The following is a 27,909-nucleotide window of genomic DNA, read 5'->3' on the forward strand; positions in this document are numbered from 1 at the left end:
TTTAAGCCTAACCTAATCACAGAAGAATTTACATTCTCCTGTACCACTTTGGAGTGTGGGAGGAAACCGGACCCCTAGGGAAAACCCAGGCATTCCACAGGCAGGATGGACAGAGGCTCCCTGTGGATGAATCCAGAATTGAAATCTTGACAACTTGAGCTGTAATAGTATCGCGCTAACCACTAGGCTACCGTGAAAAAGGCAATCATTTGACGACACGTTATGTAGCCAAAGTGCAGAAGGTGAATCTATATTGTTATGATGTGCAGTTTTAAAAAAAAACAGAACTAACTTTGAGCTATAGCTACAGAAAGAACGAAACAGATCGGGCAGCATCTATTGAGTTGCAGAGACTGTCGTCGTTTCGGGTCAAAGTCCGTCGTCTGGACTGTACAGATTTCTATTGGCCTGATGGGAATAGTGCAGCCTGTCTTAAATTACTTTCAAATGAACATTTCCGAAAAGGAAGGGTGACTATCGAACCAAAGGGGATAACCTCACACTCTCAGCTTCACTCTCCTCATCACTGGGGAGTTCCCACAACCGATGGACTCACTTTCGAAGAGGACTCTTCTTCTCATGTTTTCCATATTTATTGCTTATTTATTTATTATTATAATTTCCTTTATTTTGTATTTGCACTGCTTGTTGTCTTCTGCACACTGGTTTAATGCCCTAGTTGGGTGTTCTTTCATTAATTCTGTTACGGTTGCTATTCTATTGCGTAGGCCTTCAAGAAAATGAATCTCAGGGTTAGGTATGGTGACATATGTGTTGCTTAAGGTTGTCATAGCCAGGGGTAGTAGTGGCGGTAAGCTCCCATTACCTAATAAATGCTCCCCATGACGTGTGCCTCAAATAGCCCCTGACAACCAACACACACAAAATGCTGGTGGAACACAGCAGGCCAGGCAGCATCTATAGGAGAAGCACTGTCGGCGTTTCGGGCCGAGACCCTTCGTCAGGGCTAACCGAAAGGAAAGATAGTAAGAGATTTGAAAGTAGTGGGGGGGGGGGGGGGGGGAGGAATGTGAAATCAACCAAGTCCAGCTCCTGGCCTTCCCATGTGGCTTAGCTGCTAAGCCTGGCTGCAGCGTTTGTACTGGCAGGAGAAGGGGCAAAGGTGGGTTATTGGCGCCTTAAAGCCAGTCACTTCAATCAGATGGAGCTGGTCAGCCATGGCTGGCAGCTCATCGAGGAAAAGGAAAACTCCAAACTCAAACTTCCATTGCCTTGCGGCTATACCCACTCATGGGGAAGGTTTTGGGATTAAGCCCCGAGAGAAAATTCAGGAGCTGGAGTCCATTTATTGTGTTCAGTGTAGACTGGCAACTCCTGTGATGCTGCTGCTGAGAAACTGTTGGTCTCTGGCGTCCCTTCTGGCTCATAGGATGCGAGGAGAGGGGAGCCGGCTCTCCATATCTCACCACCCTGGCTTGCTTTTCTAGGCAGCTAGGATGAAACATCGACGGAGGCCTCATTTGTATGTACTTTGATAATAAAAATTACTTTGAACTTTGGAATTTAATTGCTTTTCTCAGTTAGTTAATACTGTACTTGTTTTATTTGTTGAAGATGTTTGGAGCCACAGTTAAATGGTTTATTTGCTGTGGCTTATTTCTCAACAACTTAAATTCAGCTTCTTGTCTGATATTTTTTTAATTGATCATTCCTTTCATTTTAACTTCCATTTCTGCTTCCTTAACTGCATTTGCAATTCTGCATTGCTTTTTCATAACTAACTACATATAGAGACAAGAATGAGAAAAATGCATTTTCCCACTGGGCTTCTTATTTGACCTTTGTTTCTTGGTCTTTCTGCTTTTCACCCTCTAGCTCTTCCATGACTCATGTTTCTCTTCGTTTGTGTTTTCACAGTGTGCTTTCTGTCTGGACATAACCACGGATTTGTTTTGCTCTCTGGTAACGTTCAGAGTCCTGATATATAACTGTATTTTTTTGTTCTCCAACATAAGTGGCAAAGTATTACAGTTAATCTTTCATCCACGTGCCTTTCAGAACTTCATGTAAGAAATACAGCCACTTAGTTTGTTGTAGCAACCATAGGCCTCCTCTCTGCATAGCAGGCCTCGGGTCACAAGTCAGCCCTCCATCTAACCCAGGGGTTCCCATCCTGGGGTCCATGGAACCCTTGCATAATGGTATTGTTCCATGCTGTAAAGATTGTTGGAAATCTATAATGCTTTATTATCTGATGATGGTAATAAGAAATGTGTGCCCCCCCACCCCCATTTCTGGTCCATTAATAGTATTAATGCCGAGCTTTCTCACTGACCACCGCTGAAACACATTCAAGGTTCGAGGTACATTTATTATGAAAGCATGTATGCAGTGTACAACCCTGAGATTCCTCTTCCAGAAGACAGCCATGACTCCGAGAAAGAACACCATGGCACCCGTTCAAAGAAACCCCCAGCGCGCAAAACGTTTATATAAAAAAAATCACGCAAATAGCAAAAAAAATCGAGTGGTAAACACGGAATGCAAAACACCAAACCACAAATCATCGAAAATAGTACAGGCATATTCAGTTCAGCTTAGTTCAGTTCGATCTAGTGCTGTGTTGTCTATTGACTTCAGGCTGCAGAGCCAGTCCACCATGATCAAAATTGCACAAAATAGTAACAAATCAGGAGCAACCGGAAACATGAGCGGCAGAGTCCAATCTACAGACCGCGTCAATGAAACCTTGCCCATGACCCGGGACTCCGGCAGCGTAGAGAGTGTTCGAACGCAGAGACTTTCTTCTGGGAGCAATAGATGGGAGGGAAAGAGAGCCCATCACACGGAGACATCTTCCTCCAGTGAGAGAGAGAGAGTCATTTGCAGACCCCTTCCTCCGGCAGCAGCGACTGACAGCGAGAGACAGACACCAGTCACCCGCAGGCAGTTGTCGCTGAGCACCTTCTCGCTTTGCACTCTCGTTCTTGATGATCTCAATCTTCCTCGACGCTTTGATTGGCCTGCGCATTCCGTCCGAACTACTCCATTGCCAGCATGGGGAAGAACACAAGGCACTTGCTTTATTACTTTTGATATGGATGCTATCTTGGTCTGGAAACTGTAGTAAAAGTTGATCTCTCTGCTGCACAGAAGTGATGGGCGCATTGTTGAAGGTGTTTGTTATGGAATCACATGGAATTATAATTGAGAAAAAAAGCCAAATGAAATAATCACCTCCAAGGCCTCCTAAAAGTTTAAGGAACTGCCATATGTTTTGCAATATTACTCCAGAGCAATGGTTCTTAACCTGGGCTCTGCAGACTCCTTGGGGATCTGTGAAATTGGATGGGTAAAAACTTCTGTCTTTATTTTCTTTCAACTCTCACTGAAATCTAACATTTTCTTCAATGATGAGTAAATATTTTGATAACTGGTTGTTTTATTTTGTAATCCTGTGTATTTTTTTAAATATTTAAATACATTATTCTGAGAACGGGTCCTTAGCCTGCCAAAGGAGTCCATGGCATAAAAAAGTGAAGAACCCCTCTTTGCTGTAGAGCTCTGTGAAGTTGGTGACAAACTATGGATGTTGGATGACCATCAGTTGTTTTAATCATCATGCACTTGATCACTTGAATGAGTAAGTGAACTGTTCACAAAACACATTTCCAGAATAGGCCAGGGAAGGAGCTTCTGCTTTGAAAATTAAGCCAATGTTAGTATATTTAAATAAAAGGAAATGATTTTTATTTCCAGTGCATCCAACTCATCAGACTCCTCTTCAAATATTATGTCTGGACATTGTTCTCAGCGTATTTGAGAGTAACAATAATATTTGTTAATTCTTAGGCTGGAGATAAACACCAGCAGTTATACTGTCATTGATCTGCAGATTTTGGGATCTTACTATATTAGTGTTACTGTTGCACTTTCTCGTGTGTGCCAGTAGTTGTTATGAGCTGTGAGATGCACAAAAGGGGTAAATGTAACTATTTACACGCTTAGCAACTCAGATGTCCTGTTTTTTGGTAGATTGCATCAAAGTAAAGCTATCAGGGTGCTTGCCATTAAGTTTAAAAGCCCAGTAATTTTCACTGACTTTATTGTGACGGTCTTCAATTTCTGTATTATTGTAATATTTTGTTGCAGAAAAATATGGTCTTAAATTTCTTATGGTCATGTTTTCATATATGTATAAACTTGAATGTGTGGCAGGTGGAGATGCATCTCTACCAAAGGGTGGGTAAGGTGCTCCTACCCTCCGCTAGCCTGCAGGTCACCCTTGGGTAAGGTGTATCACCTGCTTAGCCTCCCCACTGATCAGGGTCCTGTGAAGCCATGGGAGACGGTGGTGGATGGTTGTATGAGCAGCTGGTGCAGATCACAAGTCCTGGTTATGCGACCACTGACACCAGGCAGACAATCTCTGAAGAGTATTGATAATGGCTGGAGTCACCCATCTTGTGAAGACACTGCCCAGAAGAAGACAATGGCAAAGCACTTCTGTAGAAAAATTTGCCAGGCACAATCATGCTCATGGAGACCATGATCGCCCACGTCATAGACACGGCACATAATAAATGAACAATAACTTTGAATGAGGCAGGTGGAAAATACTGATTGAGAATTTGAATTGCTGTCTTTAATGTGTTTGGAGAAGGCCACAAAATTATATCTTTTAGTTTTTTAATGTAAATTTATCACAGTTTTTTATAAATAACATACTCATGTTTTACAATTTTCCTTGTATTTTGGGTTCTACTGTGGTGGGGGGGAAAAGCATGTGATTTAGAAACATAGATTTTTGGTTAAATTGATCAAAATCCCTTGTTCTAATACTCATATGTGACCAAAGGGTTGATTCAGAATACTTTTACAAGACCCTGTATCTGTCTGACGTGGAAGGAAAGTCGCCAGTAGGAGAATAGCCCTGTGGGGATACTACAAACTTTTTGACTTTTAGTTTTATTTAAACAATACTTTTAATGATTTTTGAATATTAATATGTCAGACTATAATGTTTTGCCATCAAACATTTTGTCAGCAGTGTATGGGTGGTGTTATATGTAGCCATATGACATCATCACATTGGTGAAGTTTCTAACAGGATGGCAGGGTGGAGATACATCTCCACCGAAGTAGGTGTAGGGCACTTCATCCCTCTGCTGGCTTTCAGGTCAGTCTTGAGCAAGATCTAGCACCTGTATAGCCTCCCTCCACCGATCAGGTTCCATGTGAAATCATAGGAGCAGAGTGGATGGTCGTATAAGCAGCTGGTGCACATCACAAGTCCTGGTTATGTGCCCACTGACGCTAGGGAAACGATCTTTGAAGAGTATTGTCAATGTCTGGGGTCACCCGTTTTATAAAGACACGGCTGAGAAGAAGGCAATGGCAAACCACTTCCGTAGAAAAATTCCCCAAGAGCAAGACCATAATCCACCCCCCCCCCCCCCCCACATCATTTGACATCATTCATACATGATGATAATGAAGTCTCTAATGCTAGGCAGGGCTTTGGCAGTTAGATCCAGGACATGGTTGGTCCTGTGGTAAATGTGATGATGCGGCATTTGCACACCATGCAAGGACGGAGAAACCAACTCCAAGTTCAGGCTACCTAATTCAGGATCTCTTTCCCTTCAATGCAGATCTTGGCTTCTGCATTAACTGTGTCGTGTCCTGTATCCTTACATTCTTCTTCACTTTTACATCCACAACCTTTGGATTCTCTTTTGAAGAATTTTCGTCTCGTGTTCTCAGTATTTATTGCTTATTTATTATTATCATCATTAGGGGTGGCACTTTAGTCTAGTGGTTGGCACAGTGCTTCACAATACCAGCGAGCCAGGTTGCTTTGTGTGTACCAAATAGAAGCTGTTAAACCTTGTGTCTGTTCTACGGACTTCTATTGTCATCTCTGCATTTGGAAAACGAGCGGGTTTTGCATTCAAGTTTATTTGACCCCTGTCTCAACGTAGCTCTCTCTTGCAATCTGCCTATTGTGCTGGTGCGGATATCCTACACCCATAATCTTTTCAGGTGCATTTGTAAAGATTGCACTAGGATGGTTGGCAAAAGCATGTTCTGTCATCCAGAGAGGAAGTAGTATTTTCAAAGTTCAAAGTACACATATATCACTGTATACAACCCTGAGATTCATTTTCTTATGGACATACTCAATATATCTATAGAATAATAACTATAACAGGATCAATGAAAGAACACACAGAGTGCCGAAGATAACAAACTGTGCAAATGTAAGTATAAATAAATAACAGGAACATGAGATGATGAGTCCTTGAAAGTGAGATCATTGGTTGTGGTCTATTCATAGTGGTCTCCCTTTCATATGGAGAATCCCGGAGGGGAAAAAAAATCTGAGTTTGGTGAGATAGTTATCTGCATCCTGGTCAGAGCTAATTCAGAGAACAGAAGGAACACTCCACTGCACTCAGATACATAAGACAATAGCTTAGGCATTCGTGAGTGCAGTGCAGAAAACCATGAGCGCAGGACATTCTACAGGAAATCAACACACTCACACACACACACTCTCTCCCTCTCACACACTCACTCTCTCTCTCTCTCTCTCTCTCTCACACACACACACACACACACACACACACACACACACACACACACACACACACACACACACACACACACCCGCCCTCCACCCCCCCCCCCATGAACTCAACAGGCGAGGCAGCATCACAGCATCTATGGAAATGAATAGATTTCCAAGATTAATCTTTACTTTGCATGCAAAAGAAGTCCATATTAAGATAAGCTTTAAGGATTAAAAAAATGTGAGAGAGATCGTGTCAGTGTACCTGTCAGATGTCATGATGGGTTAAAACGTAAAACTGAGTCAAGTCCTATGTTCAGTTTTTTGGTTCAGCCTTACAAAATGGTGACAGTATTGCAACAAAGTGCTTTTACCATTTACAGACATTAATCCTGATGATACCAAATCCTGAGATTCCAAGTGCCGATAGCAATAGTCCGAGACGTCAAATTTTATTTTACTTTCTCACGCCTTCCTGCCAAGGCCATTCAGTGTTGTGTCACTAAACAGTGTCTAGATTTATCCTGGAGCAAAAAAAAGGAAAAAAAAGGTAGAAAAACTAGATGGACAGGCTACAAGTAACTTTGAAAATACCCCCAAGTTTCCAAGTACCCAAACTTGTTCATGATTCAAATTCGAAGTATGCTTGTCATCAGAGTATGCATGCAGTACACAACCCTAAGATTCACCTTCCCACAGACAGCCAGGAGACAAAGAAACACCTTGGAACCCGTTCAAAGAAAATATCAAACTCCCTACGCTTTAAAAAAAATACAGATCGTGCAAATGGCAAGAAAAAGAGTGAAAAGCACAGTCTGCAGGAAATTAAGTTGTGTCCTAAGCTGAAGTCACTTTAGTTTTCTCATATTTACCTTTATTTTATTCCTGGGAGTCCATGGAGTCTTACAGATTTTAATGCTGGAGATTTGATCTAAAATGTAATAGTTCAACTGAATATTGATTAAAAGTTGTATGACCTGCATTACTATCGTTTGTGCTTGAATAACAGTTTTAGAATCTGGATCCCTCTCTTTTGAAGAAGCAAAGACATTATGATTACTGAGTCAAGTGCACCTTAGGGAACTAACTAAAGAATATTTCCGGTTAAGGAACACAGAGAATTTCTAAAACATTTTATATCAGAAATCCATCCAACTCTAAAGACTCTCACCACCCAGGCATTCCTTGATTTTTGATACTATCATCAGGAAGGGGAACAGGAGCCTGAAGAACCCACCCAGTAATTCAGAGGGAGCATCCTCCCCTCTGCCATTTTAATTTCTGAATGGTCCGTGAATCCATCTACATCACTTTGCTATTTCTTCTTGTATTTTTTGCAATACTTAGTAAACTTGTAACTATTAGTAACTTTATTTCTTCGCACTGTACTGTTCCTGGAAAAAACACGACAAATTTCATAAAACAGAACAGTGATAATCTACTCTGGATTTTGGATATAAATACCACCAGACTAGACATACCCAGGCATCATCCTTGATGAAGTTGGCAGAGTTTGTCATTGAAATGTCGTTTAAAATCGATACCTGTACCTGGCTGGAAGCCCGAGAAGAGTTTACTTGTAACTTATTCTGTTTCTGAAAGTAAAAGCAACGTTTCGGGCCGAGACCCTTCGTCAGGACTGAAGAAGGAGAGGCAGGGGCCCTATAAAGAAGGTGGGGGGGAAGAGTGGAAGGTGCCAGGTGAAAAACCAATCAGGGGAAAGATCAAGGGGTGGGGGAGGAGAAGCAGGGAGGGGATAGGCAGGAGAGGTGAAGAAGGAATGTAAGGGGAAAGCACTATGGGTAGTAGACAAAGGCAGAATCATGAGAGAGGTGACAGGCAGCTGGAGGAGGAGGTGGAGTGAAAGTGGGTTGGGGGAAGGGGTAGGGAGGGAATTTCTGGAAGTTGGAGAATTCAATGTTCATTCCAAGGGGCTGGAGACTGCCCAGACGGTATATGAGGTGTTGCTCCTCCAACCTAAGTTTGACCTCATCGTGGCAGTAGAAGAGGCCATGTCTGGACATATCTGAAAGGGAATATGAAGCAGAGTTGAAGACCTGCTGAGTTCCTCCAGCTTGTTTGTATGTGTTGCTTTGACCACAGCATCTGCAGAGTACTTTGTGTTTAAAAATTACATTGTATTTGGTGTGAATGTGCTGCAAAATTTGATTTTGCTCTTAGAATAATTAGCTAAATCTCCTCTGCCCTTGCTTAGCTGAAGCATAACTTTCCACAGATGCTATCTGATCTGCTAAGATTTTCCGACCTTTTTCTATTTTTATTTCCATTTCTATTTTTATTTTGAAATCGTTAGCCCGACAGGGCATGGTTTGATTAAAATGGAAACTGCCACTTCCAGTTGCAGGAGCACATAGGAAGTATTAGCTGATTTCTTTCCTGGTCTTCTTTATACTTCCCCAAGTGTGATTTGCGCTGTGCAGTGAAGCTTTCATTTTATGCCATGAAACCGACTTTTGTCTTCCATTCCGGTAGCAACTCCAGTAGGGAGCCACAAGTTTTTTTCATTTAAATTAATCCCTTTGATTAATATCTTTGATCTCATTGACTGGTGGGTGCAGTGTACCTCTGCATATTTTTGACTGAATAATGCCCAAAGATAAAATACTTTCCACAGCTAACGTCCAGAATAACTTGCCAGTAGTTAACTATTTATTTTTGGTCAAACAAGAGAACTTTGAGCTGAAGATAAATACGTTAATATTTAACAGGAAACAAAGTTCACAGAAGATAAGGGCAAAATTGTAAGTACTTTTTTTTAAAACTGTCTCCGACTTTGTCCAGTTGTGGTGTTAATGTGCAGAAGTAACCAAACATCAATTGAATGGTAGAATCTTTGCACTTCAGGCTTGCTAAGTCCAAAAAAGTAAAATATAGAACAGCAGAGTTTGGACCCCTTGGCCCACGATATTGGCCTACTTCATGATCTATCTAACTTTTTCCTCTTACACAGCCCCAGCCCTTCCTAAAGTCTGTTGTGTCTGCCTCTACCACTACAACCCTGCAACTGTATATAACCCTGGTTAGACCACATTTGGAATATTCTATACAGTTCTGGTTGTCTCATTATAGAAAGGATGTGAAAGCTTTAGAGAAGGTGCAGAAGAGATTTACCAGGATGCAGCCTGGACTAGGGGGCATGTCATATGAAGCTAGGTTAAGCGAGCTGGGGCTTCTTTCCTTGGAGCAAAAAAGGATGAGAGGTGACTTGATAGAAGTGTGTAAAATGATAAGAAATCTGGGTGGAATGGATAGTCAGAGACTTTTTCCCAGGGTGAAAATAACTAATACAAAGGGGCATAATTTTACGTGCTTGATGGAAAGTATATTGAGGGGGGACTGGCAAGAGGTAAGTTCTTTACACTGTGTGGAATGCCCCACCAGGGATAGTAGTACAAGTTCAAGTTTAATTGTCATTCAGGCATTCACATGCAGACAGCTAAACAAAACTGCGTTCCTCTGGGCCCAGTATCTTTCTGCACCCATGCCCTTGTCACTTCTTTGCCACCTGTCCAAAATCTCTCCCATGGTGTTCCACCCTTGCCATTCCCCACATCCTTTGCTCCCATCAGATTTACAAACTTTGTCTCCTCTCCACCACATTGGCAAACACAGCACTGAGCAAAGGTCTTGGGCGGCCTAGCTCTACACATGTGCACAGTACTGTACACGTGATTCAGTTTAATATCAGAGAATGTGTACAGTACACAACCTGAAATTCTTACTTTTCAAATTTATTTTCAAGCAATATTGTTGCAAACTTGATGGAATTTGTTTGGTAACTACTATAAGGTAGTCAGCAAGCACACCTAATGAAGCAAGTTTTATTGATTTGAAGGTGAACATTTACAGACAGTGAAAGGTGATTGGAGGTCATACCACGGAATAGTGATTAAGTAGAAAGGGTCATTTTCGCAGCAGTGACAGCAGTAAGTGGGTTTGGCACCAAGACTGTTCACAATGTACACTCGTGGTTTAGTGAGAGGAACTGAATGTACGGTAACTTAATTTGTGGCTGATACAAATGCAGGTGGGAAGATGAGCAAGTTACAGGAGGATATTGATGGGTTAATGAGTGGGAAAGGTCTGGCAGTTGGGATAAAATGTGGGGAAATGTGAGAATGAAGAATGATATTATTTAAATGGGGGAAAATACAGGAAGTTGCAGCTCAGGGGGATTATTGGGGTCATACATGAAGCACAAAGCTGCAACAGGCAGGGTGATGCTTGTTTTAGTGATGTTTGAGTATTAAAGTAGGGGTTATTAATGTAACTACAAGGCACTAAGGACACCAAATGTACAATACAGTGAACAATTTGCTACCCTTGTTTCTGATGATTTTTTTTATTGCCAGCAGTGTTTCAGAGATGGTTTATGGTGCATGCAGCGGTTGTTTGATGAAAAAGTGTTAAACAAGTTGTGTCTGCGCTGACTGGAGTGAAGAAAAATGAGAAGTGATCTCATTGAAACTTCCGATTCCTTCAAGGAATTGTGTAGGAACTAGAGTGCATAGTCTCAGAATAAATGTTTACAACTCTCTGTAGCTTACTTCGGTCCTGTGCAATAGCCCCCACACCCACCCCCATACCAGATAGTGATGCAGTCAGTCAGAATGCTAGCCACGGTACATCTGTAAAAGTTTGCAAGTGTCTTTGACATCTCCTCAAACTCCAATGAAATAAGACCATATGGCATAGGAGCAGAATTAGGCCATTTGGCCCATCGAATCTGCTCCACCATTGAATCATGGCTGATCAATTTTTCCCTCCTCAGCCCCACTCCCTGGCCTTTGCCCCATAAGCTTTCATGCCGTGTCCAATCAAGAACCTATCAATCTCTGCCTTAAATACACCCAACAGCCTGGTCTCCACTGCTGCCTGTGTTAATAAATTCAACAAATCCACCACCTTCTGGTTAAAGAAATTTCTCCGCATCTGTTTTAAATGGATCCCCCTCTATCCTGAAACTGTCCTCCTCTTGTTCTAGATTCCCCCACTGTGAGAAACATCCTTTCCACATCTACTCTATCTACGCCTTTCAACATTCGAAAAGTTTCAATGAGATCCCCCTTCATCCTTCTAAATTCCAGCAAGTACAGACCCGGAGCCATCAAACATTCGTCGTACGATAGCCCTTTCATTTCTGGAATCATCCTTGTGAACCTTCTCTGAACCCTCTCCAATGCCTGCACATCTTTTCTTAGATGAGAAGCCAAAAACTATTAATGATATGCAAGGCTAGGCCTCACCAGTGCCTTATAAAACCTCAGCATCACCTCCCTGCTCTTATATTCTAGACTCTTGAAATGAATGCAAACATTGCATTTGCCTTCCTCACCACTGACTCAACCTGTAAGTTAACCTTCAGGGTGTTCTGCACAAGGACTCCCAAGTCCCTTTGCATCTCAGATTATTGGATTTTCTCCCTGGTTAGAAAATAGTCTGCACATTTATTTCTACCAAAGTGCATGAACATGCATCTCCCAACATTGTATGTCATTTACCACTTTCTTGCCCATTTTCCTATCTGTCTTTCTGCGGCCCACCTATTTCCTCAACACTACCTGCCCCTCCACCAATCTTAATAACATCTGAAAATTTGCCAACAGACCCATCTGTTCCAACATATAAATCATTGAAGTACAACATCAAAAGAAGTGGTCCCAACACCAACCCCTGTGGAACACCACTAGTCACTGGCAACTAACCAGAAAAGGATCCTTTTTTTCCCCACACTGTCCCCTACTAAACACGCTGTAACCATGCCAGGAACTTTTCTATAATACCATGAGCTCTTAACTTAGTACGCAGCCTCGAGTGTGACATTTTGTCAAAGGCCTTCAGAAAGTTCAAATATACAACATCCACTGCATCACGATTATCTATCCTACTTGTAATCTCCACAAAGAATTCTAACAGGTTTGTCAGGCAAGATTTCCTCTTTAGGAAACCCTGCTGACTTTGTCCTATCTTGTCCTGTGTCACCAAGTACTCCCATCAATATAGCCACTGTTTTTCCTTCTTTGTAGCTGTATCAATTTGTTGAGTCCAGGTTAGACCCAGAAAGATACTGACACCTAGGGACTTGAAATTGCTCACTCTTTCCACTTTGATTCCTCTGAGGACTGGTTCCCTTATCCTAGCCTTTCTGAATCAGTCAGTTCTTGGGTCTTAATGCCATTGAGTGCAAGGTTGTTGCTGTGACACCACTCAGCTACCTGGTATATCTTACTTCTGTTCACCTTCTTGTCACCATCTGAAATTCTGGTCACAATGGCTGTATCATCAGCAAATTTATAGATGGCATTTGAGCTGTGCGTAGTCATACAGTCATGGGTGTAAAGAGAGTAGAGCAGTGGGCTAAGCACACATTCCTGAGGTGCGCCAGTGTTGACTGTCAGTGAGGTGGAGATGTTATTCTGGATATTTATTGAGATACAGTGTGGAACAGGCCCTTCCAACACTTTTGAGCCACGCTGTCCATCAATCCCTGATTGAAACCTAATCATGGGACAATTTACAATGACCAATTAACTTATGAACTGGTACGCCTTTGAATTGTCAGAGGAAACCCACGCAGTCACAGGGAGAATGTACAAACTGCTTACAGACAGTGACGGGAATTGAACCTAGGTCGTTGGGACCGTAAAGCGTTGTGCTAACTGCTACACTAAAGTGCCAGCCCCAATTCTTATCTTAACAGTTTGTAAATCTTTGGAATCTCTTGCCTGAGAATGTTATAGAGGTCAAATTCTTGAATATATTCTCAGGTGACAGAGATCTTTAATCAAGAGAATCAATGGTTAAGGATATGTGGCAAAAAAAGAGGTTGAGAAGAATTGGAGCAATTGTCATGTCACTGAATGTTGAATCTATTCCAGGAACTTGCTGCCTTAAGGATGGAGAATATCCAAAGTAGTTGGATGAGTACTCCAAGAGCAATGAGCTACTGAGCTATGAATTTAGTGCAGAAAAATGGGATTGGACTGCGTTAACTCTTTTGACTGGCACAGATGTTTTCATCAAATGTACCAGACAGTAAAGATCTTGTTTCTTGAATACTTTTGGGTGTATCTTATGGCTGCTGATCATGAAAATCCCCTTGAAATTTAAATTTTTTTGTAATTGCCCATATTTGTTGCTTCAGGTCAGAATAACTGATGCCATAATTAAGGGAGGCATTTTTGTTGATCCGCAAATCAAACAGGCAATTTGAAGAACCTCTAGTAGGATTGGAGAAAATTGAGTGGAAGGCATTTAAGGATGTTTTTGAAATTTTTCTTAGCAACTACAGAGCACCAAACTACGTGCAACTGGTTGACAACAAGCTTCAAGCATACAAAACATGAAGTGCAACATGTCACGAAAGATTTATTTTCTGTATTGCTATTTTCACTTCTTCCCTGCAAATTTTGGCGCTGTCAGTGACGAGCATGGTGAAAGGTTTCACCAGGACATTGCGGTCATGGAGAAATGATATCGGAGCCACTGGAATCCATCAGGGTTGGCTGATTATTTTTGGACACTTAGATGAGAACCTCAGACACTGAGGACAAATGGAAATCATCAACAAGCATTCTTTCAGCTAAGTTGAACTATTGCAAAGTGTCAGCACCAGGGTGCAATTAAACACATTATATTCAGTAAAAGTTAATTTCTTGTTTCTCCAAATTCCTATGTGATACAAGTAGTCTGAAATTATATTTTGGTTCAGTTTCAAGCTGTCTATCGTAAACAAAAAAGAAAAATTGAGAGGAAGCAACACTTTTGGAAAAAATTTGTTGCCCAGAGATATCAGTCAAGAGTACTTAAGTGCAATGCTGAACTTCCGAATATTTTCAGAGACAAAACTATTCAGCAAAAATCAGAACATGGTAATCACAGAGCAGAAGCTAAGTTGTTTCCTGCTAACACAAAATCCTTCTTGAAGAACTTGGTTATTCAGAAGGGTATACAGAATTGTATCGCAGCTGAGCGTATCACACCAATACAGAATTGTTCCTGAAACTGTGTCAGGATAACAGCCATAAAACAATTTCCCTCTCTGGAGGTAAGCTATCTGCTCCCTGTGCTGCTCAGATAAAAAAGTTGGTTCAGTGCTTTGTATGTAATTAATATAGGTAAGTTTATGATGTAAAAACACATTCCAGGTTTAAAACCCTACCTCATAAATTCTTGAGAGGGGAAAATCTGAGATTTTAGAGGTTCAAAAGGCTTAAAAGTATATTTATTATCAAAGTATGGTTAGTTCTGTTTCATGGGCAGGGTGATTGACTAGTCACATTGAAGTATGTCCTTGGATTAGTCAACAGAACGAAAACAAACAAATTGAATTTTTTTTTAATGCACATGCCAGCTCCCATGAACACAATCCCATAAGTCCCATTCCCTCTTCGTATTTGCTTTTCCTCTCTCATGTGTCCACCAAGACCCATTTGACGTTTTTACTATTAATTAACACTAAGAAGTAATTTTCAGGGTCTCAGTTGGTCAGGGTGGACCATGGACCTTGTGTCCTAACTGTCTAGGTACACAACCCTGGGCAGTACAATATGTTGCCCATGTAGCAAGCTCACCCTCTCCACACAACTGATGAACCCAAAGGAATGGCAGCAGATCAATAGTTTGGCACCAGCAGCATCACAGAAGTGGCCAGGTCAACGTTGAACAATGTAGGGCTCTCTTAGGGCCTCCAGCTCTGGATTTCTCCCTCATAGTTTAGTTCTGAAGCCTTTCCTATAAGTGGGCATAGCTGCAAGGCAGCGGAGACTTGAGATCAGATTTTTGCTTCTAGATGAGCTGCCAACCACGGCTGAGGAACCCCATCTGCCCAATGTGGTTTTAAGGCACAGTAACCCGCCTTTGCCTTCTCCTGTCGGTAGAAATGGTTCCTTTGGGCTTCGTATTCTAAGCCACAGGTGAGGGTCTCTATTTGAGAGGAGCACCATTGGGAGCATTTAATAGGTAGTGGGAACTTGTCCCTTTTACCAGCCCTGGCTACAACAACCTTAAGGAACCAAGTAATTTACAATATTCTATTAGCACAATGTCTTTGGAATGCACTAGGAAATGGAACGCCTCAAAAAAAAACATGCTGATGGAGAGAGCGGGCAAACTCTGCACAGTAAGCACTTGAAGTTAGAATCACTCCTCGGTTGTTTGGAATCTGAGATTGGACTGCTGTTCCACCTACATATCCTGGAACACTTGGCCTTCTATTTAACTACCAGTCACAAGTATCCGCTCACTCAGGAGTTCATTCATAGATCAGCAACCATGGATCAGGTTGGTGTGCCAGGCCTCCACAAATCATTGATTGAAAACTCACTGAGCTGTTGTGACTGGGATCTGAAGGAAGCTGATTTTACTGCACCTGAGTGGTTACCAGCAGGATACTTTTGGCTTCGAGAAATATGGACAGATTAAAAATGTAAAGCTGTGTTCAGTTTTAGAAAACCTTTTGAAATAAATCATCCACCCTGACCTTTTACCTCTTCTCAGCTGCCTATTACTTTCCCCCTGGGATCCCTCCTCTTCCCTTTCTCCTATGGTGCACTGTCCTCTCTAATCAGATTCCTTCTCCAGCCTAGCTGGCTGCATTTACCACCTTCCATCCAGCCTCTTTCCCCTCCGTCCTTTTTTATTCTGTCGCCTTCTCCCTTCCATTTCAGTCCTGAAGAAGGGTCTCAGCCTGAAGCGTTGACTTTTTATTCATTTCAATTGATGCTGCCTGACCTGCTGAGTTCCTCTAGCATTTCGTGTACGTTGCATTGGATTTCCAGCATCTTAAAGATTCAAAGTACATTTATTATCAAAGAATTTACAAATTATACAACCTTGAGATTCGTCTGTTTACAGGAAGCCACAAAGCAAGTTCACCATATTAGCAGGGCAAATCGCTGTGAAGCACAGCAGCCGGGGCAATCTCACAGCCTCAGCGCGAAATCGGTCTGACCCTCGCCTCCGGTCCCAACACCCTGCCTATCTAGGACTGAATTTAAGTTGTCCAAACAATGGATTGTGCCTGACATTAGGACTGGGCCTGCTGCAGCAATACATACACTCTGGGCCTAGACCTTGCCACTCAGCCTGAAGCTGTTCTCATCCTTTCCAAATCAGCTCAGTGTTTAGAACAATCCGACCTCAAACCCATGTTTGGAAATCACGTGATGGGATTCCTGTGATGGGAATCTGCATATTTTCTCATGTTTGTGATTCAACCTGAAGATTTGTTATCCTCCTCAGTCTGCTTTGTACATATCCGTAACCTTTCCTTTTAGAAGCATAACCTTATTTTCTTCATTAATGGTTTTTTGGGATGTTTCATATACTTAACACTCTGTCTGCTTTGTGTCAAACCACTTTTACCATTGGGATTCAAATGACTGTGTTGAATTCTTAATGCCTTGTGCCCAAGAGAACAATGCCTCAAGGCTGATTCACAACGGTTACTGACAGTACAGTGGAAACATCTTAGGCACACGTATAACCAGGGCGTCTTGAGAGTTTTGCACAGTACTCTGGTAATTTTATGTATTGTACTGTACTGCTACCGCAGTTCGGTGATGCCTATGGACCCCTTTTCAGAATAATGTTATAGTATTATAAAAGAAGTCAATTATATCGAAATACGCTTATAATATATAAAAATATTTTTTTGTTATAGTAATGTGTTTCTTTATTAAAGCATTAAATAACAAATCGCGATGAGTGTGCCATAAACAATATTTTGAGAAATTTGTAACAACTGTGATGTGATAAGAAAATATTTGTGATTTCTATTGGTGACAAGATCACAGGTACTGCTAATACCACTGTGGTTTGTTGCCTACGTTCATCGCTGAAGAAAATGCTAAATTTCAGTTAGTGGTTAGTGAAAATGAAGTTGCAATTTTTTTCCCATCGAAGTTCATGGACTCCTGGAATCTATCTAGGGTCAGTGGACCCTGCCTAATGGGACAATATTATCTGTCTTGTCAAGTTCAGAAAGATTTCTGTAAATTTCAAGTCCAGTAAGATTTTTGTCTTTAAAAAAAAATCTAAACTTAAGGGAGTACAGGGTTAGTCTGTTTAAGATCTCTCCATACAACAATCCAGCAAAGTTAAAAACCAGTTAGCACGAGCAATCGCAGGGCAAGTTGCACAGGTGCATTCAAGGGGAAATTATATAAATACACGAGCAAAAAGGATGGTTGTATTAGTTACCGAGGTTAAATGAAGGTGAAGTGAGGCTTATGCAAGGCAGAAACACTGGCATGGATTGGCTGGGAGGTGTCTGGATATGAGCTGCAAATACTAGTAATCTGGGGAACAGAAAAAAATGTTCACAAACTGCAAAATGCTATTGACTGGTAAGGATTGGCACAGAAAAGATCTCGTTCATTTCCTCATGAGCTGTAAGGAATTACTGACTGCATTACTGGTTCGGTGATGCAGTTTAATATCAGAGACTGTACACAGTATACAAGCTGAAATTCTTACTCTTCACAGACATCCACGATACAGAAAAACTCCAAAGATTGAATGACAGAAACGTCAAAACCCCCTGCTACACACAAGCAGCAGCAAAAGCATCTTTCCTTCCCCCCACATGCTTCAGCCAAAGCGCTGACTCTCTCCCCCCACCATGCATGCAATAGCAAACCCCCCCCAAAGGACCTTGACTACAGGCCATAACCCAAGCCTTTTGTATCTCAGATAGACTCTCTCTAGCAAGGGGGAGAGAGAGAGATTGCTCCTGCAATGAAGCAAGCTGGACACCACTAGTTCGCTGTCTCATAACTATGAAATGGATGTTGCAAACGGCACTTTACAGTGGAATGATCCCTTTAATGGTGAGACTTGTTAAATTTAGAAAGTTTGCAAAGAAAGCAACTGAACAATTTAGATTCAATATTTCCTTTTTCTTATTTCTGTCTGATTAAGACTGAATTCTCCCCGCCCCCCCACCCCCCCACCCCCATTTTTCAGTCAGCATTGAAGTTCACAAATTCTTTTCCTTTGTTTCCTTCACTGTGCATGCCTAAAGTTTTGCCAGTAATGGAAATGAGCAACTTTTGCCAAGCTTTCAGAAAAAAATTTGAATCTTGTCCTATTAGTTAATTCAAACAAATCCAACTTAAGACACATCATGAGATGCCTTGCTGAAGCCAATTCTGACACTGCTGTTACTATAGAGCACTGGTTACAGTTACTAGATCACTGCAACTTCAGCAGAAATAAACATGCTAAATAACTTCAACAATTATGTTTGTGCATCATACATAATTTTGAAAATGTGATATTTCAGACTGAGCGTCAGCTGCCATTGTCAGAATGACTCTACACTTCACTGTACTTTGTTATACTCGGCCTTCAGCTACTGCACAGAGTCTTGCCATCTTCAGTTTTCTGATGACTCTGCCATAGTTGGATGCATCAGCAAGGGAGATGAGGTGGAGTACAGGGCTATGGTGGGAAACTTTGTCACATGGTGTGAGCAGAATCATCTGCAGCTTAATGTGAAAAAGTCTAAGGAGCTGGTGGTGGATCTGAGGAGGGCTAAGGCACTGGTGACCCCTGTTTCCATCCAAGGGGTCAGTGAGGACATGGTGGAGGATTACAAATACCTGGGGATACGAATTGACAATAAATTGGACTGGTCAAAGAACACTGAGGCTGTCTACAAGAAGGGTCAGAGCCGTCTCTACTTCCTGAGGAGACTGAGGTCCTTTAATATCTGCTGGATGATGCTGAGGATGTTCTACGAGTCTGTGGCGGCCAGTGCTATCATGTTTGCTGTTGTGTGCTGGGGCAGCAGGCTGAGGGTAGCAGACACCAACAGAATCAACAAACTCATTCATAAGGCCAGTGATGTTGTGGGGGTGGAACTGGGCTCTCTGACAGTGGTGTCTGAAAAGAGGATGCTGTCCAAGTTGCATGCCATCTTAGACAATGTCTCCCATCCACTCCATAATGTACTGGTTAGACACAGGAGTACATTCAGCCAGAGACTCATTCCACCAAGATGTAACACTGAGCATCAAGGGAAGTCATTCCTGCCTGTGGCCATCAAACATTACAACTCCTCCCTCAGACACCCTGAGCCAATAGGCTGGTCCCGGACTTATTTCCACTTGGAATAATTTACTTATTATTATTTAATTATTTATGGTTTTATATTGCTATATTTCTGCACTATTCTTGGTTGGTGCGACTGTAACAAAACCCAATTTCCCTCGGGATCGATAAAGTATGTCTGTTAGCTCTTGAAGTTTCCTGAAGGTTAACTTGCAGGTTGAGTCGATGGTGAGGAAGGCACATACGATTTTAGTATTCATTTCAAGAGGACTAGAATGTAAGAGCAAGGATGTAATGTTGAGATTTTATAAGGCACTGGTGAGGCCTCACTTGGAGTACTGTGGGCCCCTTATCTAAGCAAGGATCTGCTGACACTGGAGAGGATTCAAAGGAGGTTCACTGAAGTAATTCTGTGATTGAAAGGCTTGTCATGTGAAGAGTGTTTGATGGTACTGGGTCTCTACTCACAGGAATTCAGAAGAATGAAGGGTGACCTCTTTGAAACCCGTCAAATGTTGAAAGGCCTCAATGGAGTGGATGTGGAAAGGATGTTTCCTGTGCTGGGGGAGTCCAAGCCCAGCCTCAGGACAGAGGGGTGTCCTGTTAGAATGGAGATGAAGAGGAATCCGTTTAGCCAGAGTGTGAATCTGTGGAATTTTTTGCCACAGGCAGCTATAGACGGCAGGGCCAACTGAAAGTCTTGAGTGACTACTGTCCAGTGGCCCTGACCCTAACCATCATGAAGGACCCCAGAGATGCTGGTCCTGGCTCACCACTGACCCCTGGTCAGATTAGCCCTCAATCTCTTGCAGTTTGCCTACCAGGAGCACACCGGAGTCGACGATGCTATCATCTACCTGTCGAACAGAGCCTTCTCCCATTCAGATGAGCAGGGTAGCACAGTGAGGATCGTGTTTTTGATTTCTCAGGTGCTTTCAATACCATGCAGCCCTTACTGCTGGGGGGAAAGGCTCCATTCAATGCAGGTTGGCATTTCCATTGTATCCTTGATAATGAACTACCTGACTGGCAGGCCACAGTTTGTGCGGCTTCAGAGCTGTGTGTCAGACATGGCTATAAGCAGCACTGAGCTCCCACAGGGGACTGTATTGGCTCCCTTCCTATTAACCCTGTATATCTTGGATACGACACCTGTAGAAATTCTCTGATGACTCAGCAAGAATTGTGCGTATAAAGGGAGGACGGCGTGGTGTCCTGATGGAGGACTTTGTTAAATGATACATGCTGAATCACCTGCAGCTCAACATCAGAATCAGGTTTATTATCACCGGCATGTGACTTGAAATTTGTTAACTTAGCAGCAGCAGTTCAATGCAATATATAATATTAGAAGAAAAAATAAATAACTAAATCAATTACAATATACGTATATTGAATAGATTAAAATTGTGCTAAAAACAGAAAGACTGTATATTTAAAAATGTAAGGTAGTGCCCAGGGATTCAATGTCCATTTAGAAATTGGATGGGAGAGGGGAAGAAGCTGTTCCTGAATCACTGAGTGTATGCCTTCAGGCTTCTGTACCTCCTACCTGATGGTAATAGTGAGAAAAGGGCATGTCCTGGGTGCTGGAGGCCTTTAATAATGGACGCTGCCTTTCTGAGACACCGCTCCCTGAAGATGTCCTGGGTACTTTGTAGGCTAGTACCCAAGATGGAGCTGACTAGATTTACAACCCTCTGCAGTTTCTTTCAGTCCCATGCAGTAGCCGCTCCACCCCCCCCCCCCCCCCAAGCCAGATAATGATGCAGTCTGTCAGAAAATACTTTCCACGGTACATCTATAGAGGTTTTTGAGTGTATTTGTAGATATAGTACAAATTTGTAGATATATTGTAGATATACCAAATCTCTTCAAAATCCTAATGAAGTATAGCTTCTTTATAATTACATTGATATGTTGAGGTCAAGTTAGATCCTCAGAGATCCTGACACCCAGGAACTTGAAACTGCTCTCTCTCTCCACTTCTGATCCCTCTATGAGGATTGGTATGTGTTTCTTTGTCTTACCCTTCCTGAAGTCCACAATCAGCTCTTTTGCCTTACTGACGTTGAGTGCCAGGTTGTTGCTGTGACACCACTCCACTTGTTGGCATATCTCAGTCCTGTATGCTTCTTGTCACCAACTGAGTTTCTACCAACAATGGTTATATTGTTAGCAAATTTATAGATGGTACTTGAGCTATGCCAAGCCACACAGTCATGTGTATATAGAGAGTAGAGCACTGGGCAAAGCACATACCCCTGAGGTGTACCATTGTTGACCCTGAGCAAGGAGGAGATATTATCACCAATCTGCACAGACTGTGGTCTTCCTGCTAGGAAGATGAGAATCCAATTGCAGAGGGAGGTACAGAGGCCCAGGTTCTACAACTTCTCAATTAGGGTTGTGGGAATGATGGTATTAAATGTTGAACTATTGTCGATGAACAGCATCCTGACATAGGTGTTTGTGTTGCCCAGGTAGTCAAAAGCCATGTGAAGCCCCATTGAGATTGCATCTGCCGTTGATCTATTGTGGCGATAGGCAAATTGCAATGTGCCCATGTCCTTGCTGAGGCAGGAATTCAGTCTAGTCATGACCAACCTCTCAAAGCATTTCCTCACTGTAGATGTGAGTGCTACTGGGTGATAGTCATTAAGGCAGCTCACATTATTCTTTAGGCACTGGTATAATTGTTGCCTTTTTGAAGCAAGTGGGAACTTCCGCCCATAGCGATGAGAGGTTGAAAATGTCCATGAATACTCCTGCCAATTATTTGGCTCAGGTTTTCAGAGCCTGACCAGGTACTCCATTGGGACCTTCCACCTTGTGAGGGTTGTTGCTCTTTAAAGACAGCCTAACGTCAGCCTCTGAGACAGAGATTACAGGGTCATCAGGTGCAGCAGGGATCGTCACAGCTGTAGTTGTTTCTCCCTTTCAACGCGGGCATAGAAGGTGTTGAGTTCATCTATTGGTGAAGCATCGCCGCCATTCATGTTATTGGGATTCGCTTTGTAGGAAATAATGTCTTGCAAACCCTGCCAGAGTTGTCATGCATCCGATGTTGCCTCCAACCTCATTTGAAATGGTCTCTTCGCTCTTGAAATAGCCCTGTGCAAATCATACCTGGTTTTCTGGTAAAGACTGGGCTGCCAGACTTGAATGCCACTGATCTACCGTTCAGCAGACGACACACCTCCTGGTTCATCCACAGCTTTTGGTTTGGGAATAGACAGTAAGTCTTTGTAGGCAGATACTCATCCACACAGGTTTTAATGAAGTCGGTAACAATGGTGGCATGTTCATCCAGGTTGGAAGATGAATCCCTGAATACAGTAAGACAAAGGAGATGGTAATGAACTTTAGGAAGACTAAGCCTATACTGCTCCCTGTTACTTTTAATGGTGAGGACATGATGTAGAGAGGACCCATAAGTACCTGGATGACGGATGAGTGAAAAGGCTGTGTACAAGAAGAGCCAGAGTTGCCTCTACTTCCTGAGGAGACTGAGGTCCTTTGGAGTATGCAGGCCTCTACTTCACATATTCTACCAGTCTGTTGTCAGCTGTAAAACCTTCTATGCAGTGGTCTGCTGGGGCAGTGGCATCAAAATAGCTCAGTAAAGTGATTAGAAAGGCTGACTCTGTTATAGGGGTTTAAACTGGACACTGAGTCTTTGGTAGATCAAACAATCCTATGGAAAAACCTGGCAATTCTGGACAATGTTTCTCACCCTCAGCATGCCACCTTGGCTGAAGTGAAGAGCACTTTTGGTTGTAGACTAAGACAACTGTGCTGCTCCGAAGAGTGCCATACGAGGTCATTCTTACCCTTGGCCGTTCGGTTGTATAATGAGTCATCCTACAGCAGGGGGAGTGGACTCCCTCCTGTTGGACTGTTTGACGTCACTTATTTTTATTCTTTCTCACTTCTCTTCTAATATTCGTGTACCTGTGCATTGGTAATGCTACTGTGACACTGTAATTTCCTTTAGGATCAATAAAGTGTCTGTCTATCGGGCGTCAGAAGTTGATAGATTCTTGATTAGTTAGTGCATAAAGGGATATAGGGAGATGGCAGGAGATTGGGCTGAGAGGGAAATGGATCAGCCATAGTGAAATGGCAGAGCAGGCTTGATGGGCCAAATGGCCTAATTCTGTTCTTATATATTATGGATTTATAGTCTAATAGGTTAATATGCCTCTTGTGAACTTATAATCAATCTGGTGACCCCGTTACAGGTTGGGAACCTTTCTTATACCATGGACCAATACCATTAATCAAGAGTCCGTGAACCCCAGGCTGGGAATCCCTTGAGAGCTCTTTTATCAATTTACACTGTGAAAGTGCTTACAGTGGCAAGATGAAACAAAGTGAAGCTGAAGCTCAGATTAACTTGATTTGACAGCTGAGAAAGGTTGATACTTAGAACTTATGGGTCAATTTCTGTTTTTCCACTTTCCTGTTAGGTAGAATTTACAATAATCAGAATCATGTTTAATACTACCAGCAGATGTATAATTTGTTGCTTTTGTGGCTGCAATACAATGCAATACATAATATTAGAAAATAATGTGAATTACAGTAAGTATATATATTTATATTAAATAGTTAAATAAGTAGTGCAAAAATATAATCAAGTAGTGAGGTAGTGTTCATGGCTACAATGTCTATTTAGAAATCTAATGGCAGAGGGGAAAACGTTGTTCCTGAATCGTTGAGTGTGTGCCTTCAGGCTCCTGTACCTTTTGTCCTGATAGTGGCAGTGAGAACACGATGTGACCTGGGTGATGGGACGCTGCTTTTTAGAGGCATAGCTTCTTGATGTCCTTGTTACTATGGCGTCGAGTTGTTCGTGGTTCCCTTAGATGAGTCGTATTAGCTGTGAAGGTAGATGAGGGTGGTCTGCTCAAATTTATTCAGAGAGACCTTGGAATGTCTTTGACACGGTATAAAGTTGTTCGATTTCAGCAGAAAGATATCTATGGCAACAGGAGGACATAACTGTGAGAAATAGCATGTAGGAGTAGTAGTGAACAAAGATTTCTCTGTTTGGATAAAGTAGACAGTGGAGACCCAAAGCCGCAAGAGCTACTGCTACTAATGAAAGTGTAGATTTCTACAGATGTACTGTGAAGAGCATTCTAACAGGCTGCATCACCCGTCTGATCTAGGGGAAGGTGCTACTGCACAGGATTGAAATAAGCTGTAGAAAGTGGTGAACTCAGTAAGCTCCATCGAGGGTACCAGCCTCCCCAGCATCCAGAACATCTTCAAGGAGCGATGCCTAAAAAAGGCGGCATCCATCATTAAGCACCACCATCACTCAGGTTATGCCCTTGTGTAGTTGCTTCCATCGGGAAGGAGGTACAGAAGCCTGAAGACATGAATTCGATGATTCAGGAACAGCTTCTTCCCATCTGCCATCTGATTTCTCAAGTCAAGTCAAGTCATTTTTTATTGTCATTTCGACCATGACTACTGGTACAGTACACAGTAAAAATGAGACAATGTTTTTCAGGACCATGGTGTTACATGGCACAGTACAAAAACTAGACTGAACTACGTAAAAAACAACACAGTAAAAAAAAAAAACTACACTAGATTACAGACCTACCCAGGACTGCATAAAGTGCACAGAACAGTGCAGGCATTACAATAAATAATAAACAAGACAATAAGGCAGTAAGGTGTCAGTCCAGGCTCTGGGTATTGAGGAGTCTGATAACTTGGGGGAAGAAACTGTTACATAGTCTGGTCGTGAGAGCCCGAATGCTTCGGAGCCTTTTCCCAGATGGCAGAAGGGAGAAGAGTTTGTATGAGGGGTGCATGGGGTCCTTCATAATGCTGTTTGCTTTGTGGATGTAGCACGTAGTGTAAATGTCCGTAATGGTGGGATGAGAGACCCTGATGATCTTCTCAGCTGACCTCACTATCCGCTGCAGGGTCTTGGATCCGAGAAGGTGCAATTTCCGAACCAGGCAGTGATGCAGCTGCTCAGGATGCTCTCAATACAACCTCTGCAGAACGTGATGAGGATGGGGGTGGGAGATGGACTTCCCTCAGCCTTCGCAGAAAGTAGAGACACTGCTGGGCTTTCTTTGCTATGGAGCTGGTGTTGAGGGACCAGGTGAGATTCTCCTGCAGGTGAACACCAAGAAATCTGGTGTGCTTAACGATCTCTACGGAGGAGCCGTCGATGTTCAGTGGGGAGTGTTCGCTCTGTGCCTTTCTGAATGGGTATTGAGCTAATGAATACCACCTCACTACTTTTTTTGTTTTTGCAGTACTTATTTAATTTGACTGATGAACACTGTAATTCACAGTTTCTATTATGTTTTGCATTGTACTGCTGCTCCGAAACCAACAAATTTCACGACGCAGCATTGATATGAAAACTGATTCTGAAAGCTCTGGTCTTGCGTAGAGGGAATAAGTTTTGAAGATGAGATTGTAGCCTATTTATAGGGCATCATAAGCTGGTGAAATGGGCAAAACACGTGACAGAAAATGTACACTAATTGGATAGATGTGTCACTAAAGTGTGTCATTTCACAATATGCAAAGATAGTGTCATGTCAGTGGTACTTGTGGTTGTCAAGTCATAGCAAGGTGAGGGTGCCTCTTCACTGACCTTAAGATGGAAGGATAAATTCAGAGTCGGGTTCAGTATCACTGGCCTACGACATGACATTTGTTGTTTTGCTGCAGCAGTACAATCCAATCCATAATAAGAACAAAGTTACAATAAGAAGTATATACATTATAAAAAAAAGTTAAATAAGTAGTGCAAAAAGAGGAAAAAAAAGTAGTAAGGTTGTGTTCACGGGTTCAATGTACATTTCAGAAATCTGATGTCGGAGGGGAAGGTGCTGTTCCTGAATTGTTGAGTGTGTGCCTTTGGGCTCCTGTACTTGCTCCCTGATGGGAGCGATGAGAAGAGGGTGTGTCCTGGGTGATGGGGTCCTTAATGATGGGTGCTGCCTTTTGAAACGTCGCTAGCTGAAGATGTCCTGGATGCTGGGATAATAAGTGAATGGAGAAGGCTTCTAGGACACCTGATTTAATATAGAATATAAAATTCAGAATCATAGTTTTAAATGTCTGCTTGATTCTGTGCTTGATAATTGTGCACAGTTGTGAGCACTACACATAGGAAGCATGCCAGCACCTTGAGGTAGGTACAACTTTACAAGAATACTATCAAGGATGACAGAGATTGACTTGGTCTCCCTGGGGCAGAGAAGGTTTTAATAGAGATCTAATCATGTGCAATCCTAGGAGTTTTGATAGAGCAAGGTTTCCTTTGGGCTGGGCAATGAAATATGGGCCCGGACCAAGTCTCTGGGCAGCGTGTTCTAAGTCTGGATCCCAGTGTGAGGTAGCATTCATTGTTTAGACAGGTTCAGTGCTGCCCCAGATCCGAGGTGAGATCTGAGTTCACTCCTCAGCGATGGTCACTCCTCTCTCTAGGGCACTGGAGCCTTTCACTGTTTCGTTGTTTGGGCGATTTAAATCCCAGTCCTGATAGACTGGAAAGACAGGGCTTTTGGGACTTGGAGTAAGAGCTGTGTGTTTTTTTTTGCTCTTCTCTCCGTGGTGCTGAGTCTATGAAGACTGCCCCCAGCAGCTGTGCTCCGTGTCCACTAATATGATTAACTGACAATGAGGCTTTGGGCCTACTCCGGGGTTTGAAATGTTGCCATTTGTTTCAATTGTTTGTGTGATTTGTGTTTTTTCTAATTTTGCACATTGGGCGTTTGTCTTCTATTTTTAATTTTTCTTTATATGGGTTCTTTCAGGTGTCTTGCTTTGTGGCCACCTGTGAGCAAGCAAATCTCAAGGTTGGATAATTTATGCATTATTTGAAATGTCTCGAAGTTGATCTGCAACCCAAAGGAAAAATCTGTAAATCATTTGTCCAAAGTACAGGAGGCAAATGAGAATCCTTTTCATGCCAGGTAGTTGTCAATAAGGTTGGATATAGCTCAAGTGTGCAGAGAAAATGACACTGAAGCAGGTTGTGATGCACCATCAGTAACTCTCGGAGATGTGAGGCGAGATATAGGCTTTTATTGGCTGGAAGAAAGAACAAGCAGCAATTGACCACCACACTGCATCCTGGAGACTGAGGAAGGGGCTGTGTCTCCAATCGCCTTTATTCCGGGGTCCGTGGGAGGAGTCACAGGAGCAGTCAGCGTAGTTCACCACAGGTTGATAGTTCACTGACTTTAATGAGAACTGTTGCAGAATTCAAAGGAAAAGAAAAATATAAACACTACTAGGCCAACAGG

The 27,909-nt window shown here is 42.4% G+C and overlaps 1 protein-coding gene across 4 annotated transcripts in view; it reads left to right on the forward strand.

The window, feature by feature from the left end:
• Positions 1-27,909, forward strand: part of cobll1b (cordon-bleu WH2 repeat protein-like 1b) — a 163,820-nt gene that overhangs the window by 21,863 nt on the left and 114,048 nt on the right. The window contains exon 3 of one of the 4 annotated variants that reach the window (XM_059966439.1): positions 27,418-27,459. The exons of 2 other annotated variants lie outside the window; for them this stretch is intronic. In XM_059966439.1, the coding sequence (XP_059822422.1) occupies positions 27,418-27,459 (42 nt within the window). Of the gene's footprint in view, positions 1-9,178; positions 9,298-27,417; positions 27,460-27,909 lie in introns of those variants that run through there. One more of the 4 variants, XM_059966442.1, reaches the window with a different exon arrangement.

The sequence above is a fragment of the Hypanus sabinus genome, chromosome 4 (genome assembly GCF_030144855.1).
Source record: "Hypanus sabinus isolate sHypSab1 chromosome 4, sHypSab1.hap1, whole genome shotgun sequence".
Lineage (NCBI taxonomy): Eukaryota > Metazoa > Chordata > Chondrichthyes > Myliobatiformes > Dasyatidae > Hypanus > Hypanus sabinus.